The 12,429-nt window shown below is 49.9% G+C and overlaps 1 protein-coding gene across 1 annotated transcript; it reads right to left on the bottom strand.

Moving 5' to 3' along the window:
* Positions 1-2,738: 2,738 nt before the first annotated feature.
* LOC125448662 (C-reactive protein-like) lies at positions 2,739-9,535 on the bottom strand. The gene is made up of 4 exons (XM_048524090.2): positions 9,420-9,535; positions 7,679-7,745; positions 3,017-3,668; positions 2,739-2,907 (listed from the first exon to the last, which is right to left on the bottom strand). Exons 2-4 carry the CDS (start codon positions 7,734-7,736, stop codon positions 2,739-2,741), a joined length of 879 nt encoding a protein of 292 aa, XP_048380047.2. The 5' UTR covers positions 7,737-7,745; positions 9,420-9,535.
* Positions 9,536-12,429: the final 2,894 nt, after the last annotated feature.

The raw sequence follows: 12,429 nt of genomic DNA, 5'->3' as shown, positions 1-12,429 counted from the left end.
TGCAGTGGGTGTTTCCCTCTCTCTAGGCCGCTCAGTCTGGCCCTACATGTGACCACAGACCAATAACGATGGACAATCTAGAGGAGGATACGCTGATGCTGGACTCTGGAATAACACAGTGCAGAGCTGGATGAACACAGCATGCTGGGAAGCATCAGAGGAGCAGGAAGGCTGACGTTCTGGGCCTGGACCCTTCTTCAGAAATGGGGGACAGGAAGGGACCTCTGAAATAAATAAAGAGAGGGTGAGGCGATGATAAAGGTGGGTAGAGGAGCAGATTGGTGGAGAGAAGACGGACAGATGAAGTAGGTGGGGATGAAGCCAGTAAAGGTGAGGAGTTTGGATGGGAGTTGGTCAGTGAGGACGGCGGTGCGGTTAGATGGCAGAGAAGAAAGACAGGTCAAGGAGGTGGGGATGAGGTGAGTGGGTAGGGAGTGGGGTGGGGCCTGGTCGGTGAGGTGGGAGGAGTGGATAGGTGGGAGAAAGATGGACAGGTTAAGGAGGCGAGGATGAGAGGAGCTAGTCTTGGGATGAAGTCAGGGTTTGGGAGATTTTAAAGCATGTAATGTCTACATTGAGGCCATTGGGCTGCTGGGTTCCAAGGCCAAATATGAAGTGCTGTTCTTCCAGCCTTTGTGTGGCACTGGAGAAGGCCAAGGATGGACACGTTGTCCAAGGATTGGGAGAGGAAGAATTGAAATGGTTCGTGACTGGGAGGTGCAGTCGTTTGTCACAAACTAAGCGAAGGTGTTCCACGAAGCGGTCTCCAAGCCTCCGTTTGGTCTCTCCGACGTAGAGGAGGCCACATCGGGAACAGCGGACACAATATAGCACATTAGCGGAAGTACAAGTGAACGTCTGTTTAATATGGAAGTTGTTCTTGGGGCCTGGGATGGGGGTGAGGGGTGAGGTGTAGGGGCAGGTGTAACACTTCCTGTGGTTGCATGGAAAGGTGCCGGAGGTGGCGGGGCTAGTGGGGAGTGTAGAGTGGACGAGGGAGTCTAAGAGAGACCACCCCCTCCCTCCCGGAAGGCAGATGAGAGTGGGGAGGGAAATGTATCTTGGTAGCAGGGTCAGATTGCAGGTGGTGGAAGTGGAGGAGGATGATGTGTTAGATCCAGAGGTTGGTGGGGTGATCCTGGAAGCTCATATACAACCAGCTCTGAAACAATAATTCCATTTCTCTCTCTCTCCACAGACCCTGCTGATTTTCTCCAGCAGTTTCAGTTTCTGTTTCTAATTTCCAGCATCCACAATTCTTTAGGATTTTGTTTTGCAGGGAGGGTACAGTGTAGATTTAATAATCAACTGGGCAGTAGGTGGAGTTGTCTGGTCGTATTCATTCACTTATATGACATTATGAAGTGGTTTTGAAGAATGGCAAATGGAGTTTAATTTGGATAAATGTGAGGTATTGTATTTTGGTAAAACGATTGATATAATTAAATGTAGGGCTTTGGGCTGTGTTCGAGAACAGAAACAGACGCTGAATGGTTCAGGCACATAATTCTTTGAAATCTGTTTCACACTTAAGACAGGGTGTTTAAAAAGGTGTGTGGTACATTTGCCTTCATTGCTCAGACCTTTGAGTGTTGGAGTTGGGACGTCATGTTGAGATTTTACAGGATGTTGGTGAGGACTCTTCTGCTGTACAGTGTCGAGTTCTGGTCTCCCTGTTACAGAAAAGATATTATTAAGCTGGAGAGGGCTCAGAAGCGATTTACCAGGATGTTGTCGGGAATACAGGGATTGAATTAAAAGGAGAGGCTGGATAAACTGGGACTTCTTACAGTGGAGTGTAGGAGATTGAGATCTGACCTTTTGGAGGTTAATAAAATCATGAGGGATGTAGATAAGGTGAATGGCAAGTGCCTTTTACCTTGGCTGGGCTATTTCAAGACCAGAGGCATGTTTTTTAAGGTGACAAAAGTAAGATTTAAAAAGGACATGAGGTACCTTTGTTTTTATAGAGAGAGCAGTTCATGTGTGGAATGAACTTCCAGAGGAAGTGATGCATACAAGTAGAGCTACAATGTTGAAAGGACATTTAGCTGAATAGGAAAGGTTTGGAGTGTATGGGCTAACAGTGGGAAGGAGGGACGAGTTTAGTTTGGGATTATGGTCAGCAGATTCTGTTTCCATGTTGTGTGACTCGACAACTATGACTCTACATCTAAAGTGCTGCAGGGACAGTTTTGAACATAAGAGACTGTTTCCAGGGATTGGGAGGTCTAAAATGAAGAGAGATGAATTAACTGTAAGAGGTTAAAGTTAGACGGCAGGTATCAGGTATGGACATGGAGAGGTGCTGGTGAAAACTTAACACAAACCAAGGTTATTGAAGAGCATTTGGGGATGAGGGGGTGAGAATGATACAACCCCCTTGGCACTCCAGTGGCTGAAACCCAAGATCTGCAAAAGTTTGGGCATGGTGCCAACTGCATGGATTGCGTGGTTGGAATTAGATAGATTGCAGGTAACAAGGTGTGGAGCTGGACGAACACAGCAGGCCAAGCAGCATCAGAGGAGCAGGAAGGCTGACATTTCAGGCCTGGACCCTTCTTCAGAAATGGGGCTTTGGATCACAGCCTGAACGCCCAGAAAAAAAACAGATTGAAATCGGATCATAGGGCAGATCCTTGGGATCTCACACGGGAAAAAAAACGCAATAAGACAGATTGGTAGACCCCTCCCCCGGCCTCATGGTGGCCCAGCAGCCGTACAAGTGACCCGTACCGTCACAGTGAAGGGCTCCCACCTCGTTGGTTGACGGAATGCGAGGGAGTACACTTGGTCGGAGCGAACAGGACTTGCCTGAGGAAGGGGGCAAAGCAGAGGAGACGCACCACCGCTGCCAACAGGAGGGCGCGGTCAGAGAGTGGCACGTTGGCATGGACAGTCAATGTTCTAAACGCCAGCAGTAGAAGTTACACAAGGAGTCTTGAGGCAAGAAAGTTCCATCATGCAACTTTAATATCCAATGCTTTTCAAGAGGCATATACATCCAACGCACTACACGCAAGAACGGGATGGTTGCATCAAAGCCAAATCAAAGTAACTGAGCACAGGCTTGAATTGGACGCCCCCTTCCGCCTCAAAATGCCCCCTATCCCAGTTGATGATGTTGCCGCCCAGCTTGGCGCCACCCTGAGCAATGGATTTGATCTCGTCGGCCGTCAGAACACGGTCCCACAAGTGGACGTCCCTTTGAACACCGACAAAGGACTGCTTGGCTTCAAACCTGTCTCCCAGACTGTCCTGGTCCTGACCTATCATGACGATGGCTGGCTCGTGCACCGACTGACCCTGGGCCGCGACCTTCGTCTGCGACGGTTGTCCATCCATCCAAGCCGTGGTGGCCCCCGTCTCCGACTCCCAAGTGAAGCAGAGGTGCCGCAGCAAGTCATCTGGAGCCGGCAGCTTGAAGTGGGCGACGCTGTCCCGTATGTAGAAGCCGTATCTCCCTTCTTGCCCGAACCAGACGTGCAGCTCATTTGAGGTGAGCTGCGAGGCGTACGAGAACAGGATGACATCCCTGTCCAGGTCCGTGGAGGCCAGGCGCATGCAGAGTGTCAGGGCATCCAGAGAGGTAACCCGTAGTGGGAGCAACTTCACGTGATTCACGTCGGACCTTTCGGGGAAATCTGCGGAAAACTGCCAGAGCCCACCTGGAAGGGAACGGCAGAAGGATTGGTGGAATGGTTCACAGTGAAGAAGGTTTCCTGAGAATCTAAAGGGATCGTGGTCAAACAGGTTAATGGAACATTTCATAGAATTTCATAGAGCGCCGACAGTGTGGAAACAGACCTTTCGGCCCAACAAGTCCACACTAACCCTATAACCCACATGGCAGACGGAGTTCAGTCTGGGTAAATGTGAGGTGTTGCATTTCGGTAAAGAAGGTGCTCTGAGATTATAAAGGGATCTTGGCCAAAGGGGTTAATGAAACGCGGCAGGTGGAGTTCAATCTGGATTAATGCAAGGTGTTGCGTTTTGGTAAAAGGAACAAGGGGAGGACTGAGATAATAGGAACTGCAGATGCTGGACAATCCGAGATAACAAGGTATAGAGCTGGATGAACACAGCAGACCAAGTAGCCTGACGTTTCAGACCTAGACCCTTCATCAGAAATGGGGGAGGGGAAGTGGGTTCTGAAATAAATAGCGAGAGAGGGGGAGGCGGATAGGAGATGGATAGAGGAGAATATAGGTGAGAAGAGACAGACCGGTCAAAGAGGTGGGAATGGAGCCAGTAAAGGTGAGTGTAGGTGGGCAGGTAGGGAGGAGATAGGTCAGTCCAGGGAGGACGGACAGGTCAAGGGGGGTGGGATGAGATTAGTAGGTAGGTTTTCACAAGCTCCCCTCCTGCCACCACATCCCAAAACCAGCCCAGCTTATCCCCGACTCCCTAACCTGTCCTTCCTCTCAACTATCCCCTCCTCCCACCTCAAGTTGTACCCCCATTTCCTACCTACTAACCTCATCCCGCCCCCTTGACCTGTCCGTCCTCTCTGAACTAACCTATCCCCTCCCTGGCTCCCCACCTACATTCACTTCTACTGGGTCATCCCCGCCTCTTTAACTCGTCTGTCTCCCCTCCACCTATCTTCTCCTCTATCCATCTTCTATCCGCCTCCCCCCTCTCCCTATTTATTTCAGAACCCCCTTAACTCCCCCCCCCCCGACTCCATTTCTGATGATGGGTCTAGGCCCGAAATGTCAGCCTTCCTGCTCCCCTGATGCTGCTTGACCTGCTGTGTTCATCCAGCTCTATACCTTGTTATCAAGGGCAGGATTTATATCGTTGAAAGTAGGGCCTTGGGTCATGTTTTGGAACAGAGAGACCTAAGGGTTCGGGTACATGATTCTTTAAAGTTTGAGTCATAGGTGGTTAAAACGTCATTGAGCACGCTTGCCTTCATTGCTAAGTCCTTTGAGAATAGGGGAACCTGACATCATATTAAAGGTGTACAGGATGTTGGTGAGGCCTATTCTGGAATACCGTGTCCAGTTCTGGTCTGCCTGTTATAGGAAGGATAGTGTTAAACTGGAGAGGGTTCGTCCCCTCCCCCCACTGCACCACACAACCAGCCCAACTCTTCCCCCCCACCCACTGCATCCCAAAACCAGTCCAACCTGTCTCTGCCTCCCTAACCAGTTCTTCCTCTCACCCATCTCTTCCTCCCACCCCAAGCCGCACCCCCATCTACCTACTAACCTCATCCCACCTCCTTGACCTGTCCGTCTTCCCTGGACTGACCTATCCCCTCCCTACCTCCCCACCTATACTCTCTCCACCTATCTTCTTTACTCTCCATCTTCGGTCCGCCTCCCCCTCTCTCCCTATTTATTCCAGAACCCTCACCCCATCCCCCTATCTGATGAAGGGTCTAGGCCCGAAACGTCAGCTTTTGTGCTCCTGAGATGCTGCTTGGCCTGCTGTGTTCATCCAGCCTCACATTTTATTATCTTAGGGTTCAGAAAAGATTCACCAGGATATTGCTGGGAATGGAAGCTTTGAGTTATAAAGAAAAAGCTGGATAGGCTGGGATTCTTTTCACTGGAGTATAGGAGGTTGAGAGGCGACCTGATAGAAGTCTATAAAAGAATGATATGTATAGAGGAGGCTAATGGTGGCTGTCCCTTCCCAGGACGGGGGATTTCAAGGCAATAGGCACTTTTCATATTCGAGGCGTTTTTGAGGTGAGAGGAGAGAGACTTTTAAAAGACTTGCAGGGCAAATGTGAAATTCAAAGGGTGGCTTGTGTGTGGAATGAACTTCCTGAGGAAGTGGGCACAGTTACAATGTTTAACCTGATCCAATTAGGGAGCCCTGGCTGACAGACGGAAACAGGAGACTCCCTTCTTTCAGGTCCCTGCGCCCCACAGGAGATCTCCCTCTGGCATAAGAGTGATGTGTCGTTGCGTGAGGCCAAACAGTGCTTAATTCCTTGAATGGGGCAGCTGCTGCAGCTCAGCATCTATCTCTTCTCCTTCGCCCCACGCTCAGACGGAGGAGATTCCCACCGGAGGGCTCTCTATGCCCGTGTCCTCCCTCTTTCCCTTGGGGACCTGGGGTGGGGTGGGGGGGGGGGGTGTGCTGCACACATGGACTCCTCGCCCGACTCTCTGCTTCGCGGTGCCACAGCGTCGGTGGGCCACATGCACGTTGGCTGTGGGCGTTCACGCTTCCCCCCACCCCCCCCCCCCGCCCCCGACAGTTCTCCCGTGTTTCCGGTTGCACTTCGGCTCCACGTTCCTGACCTTTGGGCAGCCGCAGCGGGCGGGCCGGGGTGGGGGGTGGGATCTCCTCGTGGATCTGCTCCCGGGCCCGGCCAAGATGGCAACAAACGGGTCCAGGTAGCGGGCCTACAGTGGAGGTGGGGGGAGGGGGTGCAATTCAGCCGACTGCAACCAACCCCCCCCCCCCCACAAAATTTCTTCCGCAGTTAGGTTCATTCCCAGGTGTCCTTGGAGAGAGAGCGCGCAGTGTCCATCATCAACACTCTTTAGGGACAGGTTGGCACAATGGGGGTGGTGGGGGGCATTAGAGTGCTTTATTTCCCACCCTCCCAACTCTATTTTGGTTTAATACTCCCCCTACCACATAAGCATTCCCCCCTATTGGGCCTTGCTTGTCACTAGTGCACTGGCCTGGTGTGTGATCTGTTCTCTGCTCGCCTTGTATCTCGGACTCTAGCATCGGCAGTTCCTATTATCTTGTGTGATTTATTCTGACAGTGGAAATATTGACTGGAGTTCTTGCACAGCGATGTCTTTTCTTACCTAGTCATTGCACAGGTGATTATAAGGACAAATAAACAGGGATTCAAAGTCTCTGAGAAGGAGAAATAAATGGGTGTCAGCGGTTCTATTCAATCAAGGGATCAGCTCTGATCGGGGACCACGCACTCTTCACAAATAAATAAAAGGTGAATTAGAACGGGAAACCAGCCTCTGTGGAGTTGTTTAAGCTCGGTTTACATCCTGCGAATAACCGAGGGAAAAAAGATAGACTTGGGCAAGGAGGCGCAGAGTTAATGCAAAATGTGGCCCATTGTAAAGGGGCCAGGGTGAAATAGTTGAAGGGTTAAATCTGTACAGACTATGACCATTTAGGCCCACACACAAGTGTCAGGCAATGATCTCCCTCTAAAACAAAATAGTAAATTCCACCATCACCCCTCCGACATTCAATAGCAGAAACATTCCTGATCCCATTCCCGTTATCGACATCCTGGGGGTTTACCTTTGGCCAGAAGTGCAACGCGACCTGCCACACAAGAGATCTGGGAATCCCACTCACCTCTTGACTCCTTCCACCCCCACCAAAAGCCTGCGCACCATCAATGAGGCACAAGTCAGGAGGGTGAGGCAATACTCCCCCACTTCCCAAGCCAGTGTCAGTTCCAACAACACTCAAGAAGCTCGATGCCAGGCGGCCGAAAGCATTTGGTACGCTTGCCTTCATTGGACAGTGCAGTTCAGTATAGGAGTTGGAAGGTCACGTTCTGGCTAGAGAGGGCTTAGGCCAAAACAGGTACTACTGAACATTCAGAACTCCCTCTCCCCGATTCCCAAGATCCAGACTCCGGCTTGGAGGAGAATTCCCACTCAAACCCGGTCACAGACCCACGCACGGCGTACCTCTCACTGGCCTCCAAGAGGTAATTACTCACCGCTCGTCAACACAGAAGGAATCATCATCAGCAATGCCACAGTGATAATGGCCGCCATGTCGAGGGTCTATAATGGAGAGAGCAATGCTTTCAAGGGGACGACAGAGAATCCACGCTCAACAGATGGGCTGTTGGAACTTCCCAATCAACCGGGGTCTCCCTGACCGAACAGCCCCAACCCTCCATCCATTGTCCCACCTTTCCAACGGGTGGTGGTACGCTGCTAACTGGCTCTTGGCAGACGCCTACCCCAATTCTCAGGAGAAACGGGAGATTGGCCCATCCACCCACTGCTGTTCGTCATTTATGTAAGCGATTTGGACAAGAACCTAGAAGGCACGATTAGTACGTTTGCAGATGACACCAAAATTGGTGGTTTGGTGAAGAAGGTTATCTGAGATTACAAAGAGATCTTGACCAATTGGGTCAATGGATTCAGCGGTGGCCAATGGCGGTTCATTTGGGTAAATGTGAGGTTTTACATTTTGGCAAAGCAAACAAAGACAGGACTTAATTAATAAAAAGTAGGGCCTTGGGCAGTATAGTAGAACAGAGAGACCTAGAGATTCAGGTACATAATTCTTTGAAGTTTGCCTCATATACAGACAGGGTGGTTAAGAAACTGTTTCAGTACGCTTGCCTTCATTGCTCAGACCCTTGAATTTAAGAGTTTGGACGTCTTACTGCGGTCGTACAGATCGTTGGTGAGGCCACTTGTAGAGCAGTGAATTCACTTCTGGTCGCCCTGCTGGGGAAGGATATTATTAAGCTGGAGACCGTTCGGAAAAGATTTACCAGGATGTTGCTGGGAATCAGAGATAATGGGAACTGCAGATGCTGGAGAATTCCAAGATAATACAATGTGAGGCTGGATGGGCTTTTGTGCTCCTGAGATGCTGCTTGGCCTGCTGTGTTCATCCAGCCTCACATTGTATTATGTTGCTGGGAATGGTGGGTTTGAGTTACAAGGAGAGGCTGGTTAGGCTGGCACTTTTCTCGCTGCCGCAAATGAGGTTGAGGGGCGACCTTAAAGTCATGAGGGATCTAGATAAGGTGAATGGTAGTTGTCTTTTGCCTAGGGTGGGGGGATTTCAAGACAGGGGAGTCATGTTTTTAAGATGAGAGGAGAAAGATTTTTATAAAGGCAGGAGAGGCAACTGTTTGTGTGTTGAATGAACTTCCAGAGGAAGTAGTGGATGTGCGTACAGGTACAGCATTTTTTGGATAAGTACATAAACAGGAAAGATTTAGAGGGATAGGGGGAAGGCACAGACAGGTGGGGACTGGTTTAGTTTGGGATGATGATCGGCATGGGCTGGTTGGACCGAATGGTCTGTTTCCTTGCCGTGTGACTCTGTGCCTCTATGATTCTATTCCACTATTCAGTGCCTAACTCCACTGTTTTCCTGCTCTCTCCTCCAGTCCCTGAGAGAGATAGGAGTCATATTGGAAAAAGGGTCTGAAGAATGGCCTAGGCCTGAAACGTCAGCCTTCCTGCTCCTCTGATCTGAGACCAAAAGTTGAGCCTTAAACAGATTCAGAAATGAAGCATCCAAAGGTTCACGAAACTCCCCAGTGAAGCTCATTCTCTTCACCTCAATCCAAAACCAATGCCTCCTTACCTTGAAAACAAGTCCCCATACTACCACCCACACCCCCCCGACAACATCCGCCGCAACTCCCACCACCCATGGTCAGAATCACCCCCTCCCCACAGCAGGAACGGTCCCTCAGCTTCTACCCAGTCAAACCCCTCGCTGGTTTCGCGGAAATTGCTTCTCGTTTATTTCTGACGAAAGCGCGGACATCCTGACAATCCGTTCAGAAGATTAATGGGATTTGACATGCCTGTGAAGTCGTCAGTCAGCTGTTCTGTGTCTTGCGGGATGTTCTGTTGATGAAAAACAGCAGCCTCTTTTATTTACTGTAAGTTGGCCCACTGGCCAACTTTCAGAGCAGGATTGACGCAAAAGTAACCTTCACCTCCCTGGCTTGGCATAATTTTTAAATGACCGTGTTTGCTCTGGTCCAGCATTAACAGAGTGGAATGAGGGATTTTTTAAGAACAGACAAGAAAATGTTTCGGTTTCAGTCTGTGGAAGTATGTACTGGAGTAGGAACAAAACTTGACCTATTCTTGAAACCTAAGGTGTTTGGTGTTGGTTTGGGGAGCACTTAGGGGCCAGAGATCTGTCGATTTCAAAACAGTGACAGAAAAGGATAGACAGGATCTAAAATTTCAGGTTCTTAATTGGAGGAAGGCCAATTTTGATGGTATTAGGCAAGAACTTTCAAAAATTGATTGGGGCTGGATATTCGCAGGGAAAGGGGCAGCTGGAAAATGGGAAACCTTTGAAACTGAGGTAACGAGAGTCCAGAGATTATGTTTGGCATGGTCTAGTCAGATTGAAGGGTCTGTTTCTGTGCTGAATGATTCCATGACTCTACCTATCTCTCCGTCTCACTGTTCCCTCTCAGCTGCTACCCTTGGCATTCAGAGCAGTATCACATTCCACACTGATTTTAAAAGTGAGTAGATTGTAACTGTACAAAACGCTAGTGCGGCCTCATTTGGAATGTTACGTGCAGTTCTGGTCGCCCCATTACAGGAAAGATGTGGAAGCATTGGAAAAGGTGCAGAGGAGATTTACCAGGATGTTGCCTGGTCTGGAGTGCAGGTCCTATGAAGAAAGGCTGAGGGACTTGGGTCTGTTCTCATTGGAGAGAAGGAGGCTAAGAGGGGATTTAATAGAGACATACAAGATGATTAGAGGATTAGATAGGGTGGACAGTGAGAGTCTTTTTCCGAGGATGATGACTTCAGCTTGTATGAGGGGGCAGAGCTACAAATTGAGGGGTGATAGATTTAAGACAGATGTCGGAGGCAGGTTCTTTACTCAGAGAGTGGTAAGGGCGTGGAACGCCCTGCCTGCCAATGTAGTTAACTCAGCCACATTAGGGGCATTTAAACAGTCCCTGGATAAGCATATGGATAATGATGGGATAGTGTCGGGGGCGGGGCTTAAATTAGTTCACAGGTCGGCGCAACATCGAGGGCCGAAGGGCCTGTTCTGTGCTGTATCGTTCTATGTTCTATTTGTGATCGGAAGCACCGCTCCCATTTTAGCAGAGGCTGGATGGATGTCAGTAATACTTGTGTTGCTCCCACTCCACCCTTGAAATCCACCTTACGCTTCTTTTGTTTCATCACCATCTCATTTTAGCTCATGCCATCAGGGTGACAAAACTGCTCTTACAATCTGGGAATGTCCTGCTATTCTAGCTCTGCGCAACGCTCACTTGTTCGTTTTATTTCCCCCCACCCCCCGCCATTCTGCCACAAATTTCTCTCCTCTCTTTTCAAAATGCAGAGCTGCGTTCGCCTCCACCGCACTCGGACGCATCCCACGCCCGAAATATCCTCTCTTACATTGTTTCCTGGTGCAGTGTGGATCAGTCTGGCACAACAACGCGTCTTCTTCCCCTGGCAGCTCAGGAAATTTGGCACAGGCATAAGCTCCCTCACCAACCCCTACAGATGCACCGTTGGAAGCATACTATCTGGGTGCACAATGGCCTGGTACGGCAACTGCTCTGCCCAGGACCGTAAGAAACTACAGAAGGTGGTGTACACAGCCTGGACCATCACAGAAGCCAGCCTTCTCATCCAGGGACCCCATTTACATGTTGCCCTAGGGTGGGGCGTTTCAGTGATGGAGAGAGGCTGGGTCAGCTCGGGTGGTCTTCTTTGCAACAGAGAAGGCTAAAGGGGAGACGTGACAGAGGTGAATAATATTTTAAGGGCTTGGACAGGTGTGGCCAGGAAGGAACTGTTCCCCTTAATGAAAGAGTCCATAACAGGGGGGCAAAATGCGAAAGTGAAAGGCAGAGGGGTGTTTGAGGAGAGGGGTTCTCACCCAGAAGGCGGTAGGAATCTGGAATGGACTGTCTGGGAGGGTAGATGAGGTGGGAAACCTCACCGATCTTTACAAAATATTTGGATACAACTTGAAAGTGTCTTAAGATTCAAGGCTGTGAGCCTAGTGCGGGGAAGTGGGACGAGATGGTGTAGTTTGCTTGTTTCTGTCCTGTATAATTCAATGATTCAAAGTCCTGGAGGACAAGCTTATAGCTTGTGCCTTCGAACGCGGGAGTTTAAGAATCTCCCAACTCAGCTGTCCCTGCCGGCCACACCGGACTCCCCAAGGCCCCGCAGAGTTTGTTTCAAGCCTCTGGCCACTTCGCAACGCGGAAATGCTTCTCCAGAAATACATTATAAACGCAATCGAGGCCATCGGGCACGTCAACGGCAAATTCGGCTCACCGTCCATCGGCCCCTGAAAGAGCTCCCTTTCTGCACCCTGCTCTGTCAGCCAGACTCCCGCTGTACGCCAGGGGAAAAATTCGCACTGTCTCTGATAAACTGGCGGGATAGGTCTGTTCACTGTCTGTAGCACAGGCAAGGTCAGGGCCCTGGAAAATGGGGCTGTCTTTCTTGTCCACTCACTCAAGCTGCCTGCATTCCTCTTTGCGACATCCTCACTTGCCTTCGTTCATTGGGAAGGACCTTTTGGGGCACAGCGCAATGTGTATGTCTCAATATTTTTGCATCCAATTTAGTTCTCTTGTTCTGTTATTCCATTTGCACATTTCGCCACCTTCCTATATCCAGGGAACTTCGGTATTTGTGGATGAATAACACCATGAGCTAACTAATAGCAACGGGGAACAGGCGCAGTGGTTCGGTGGTT

This window comes from Stegostoma tigrinum, unplaced genomic scaffold, assembly GCF_030684315.1.
Source record: "Stegostoma tigrinum isolate sSteTig4 unplaced genomic scaffold, sSteTig4.hap1 scaffold_567, whole genome shotgun sequence".
NCBI classification, from domain to species: Eukaryota; Metazoa; Chordata; class Chondrichthyes; order Orectolobiformes; family Stegostomatidae; genus Stegostoma; species Stegostoma tigrinum.
The sequence above is the reverse complement of the archived record's forward strand: the minus strand, read 5'-3'. Positions and strand labels throughout refer to the sequence as shown.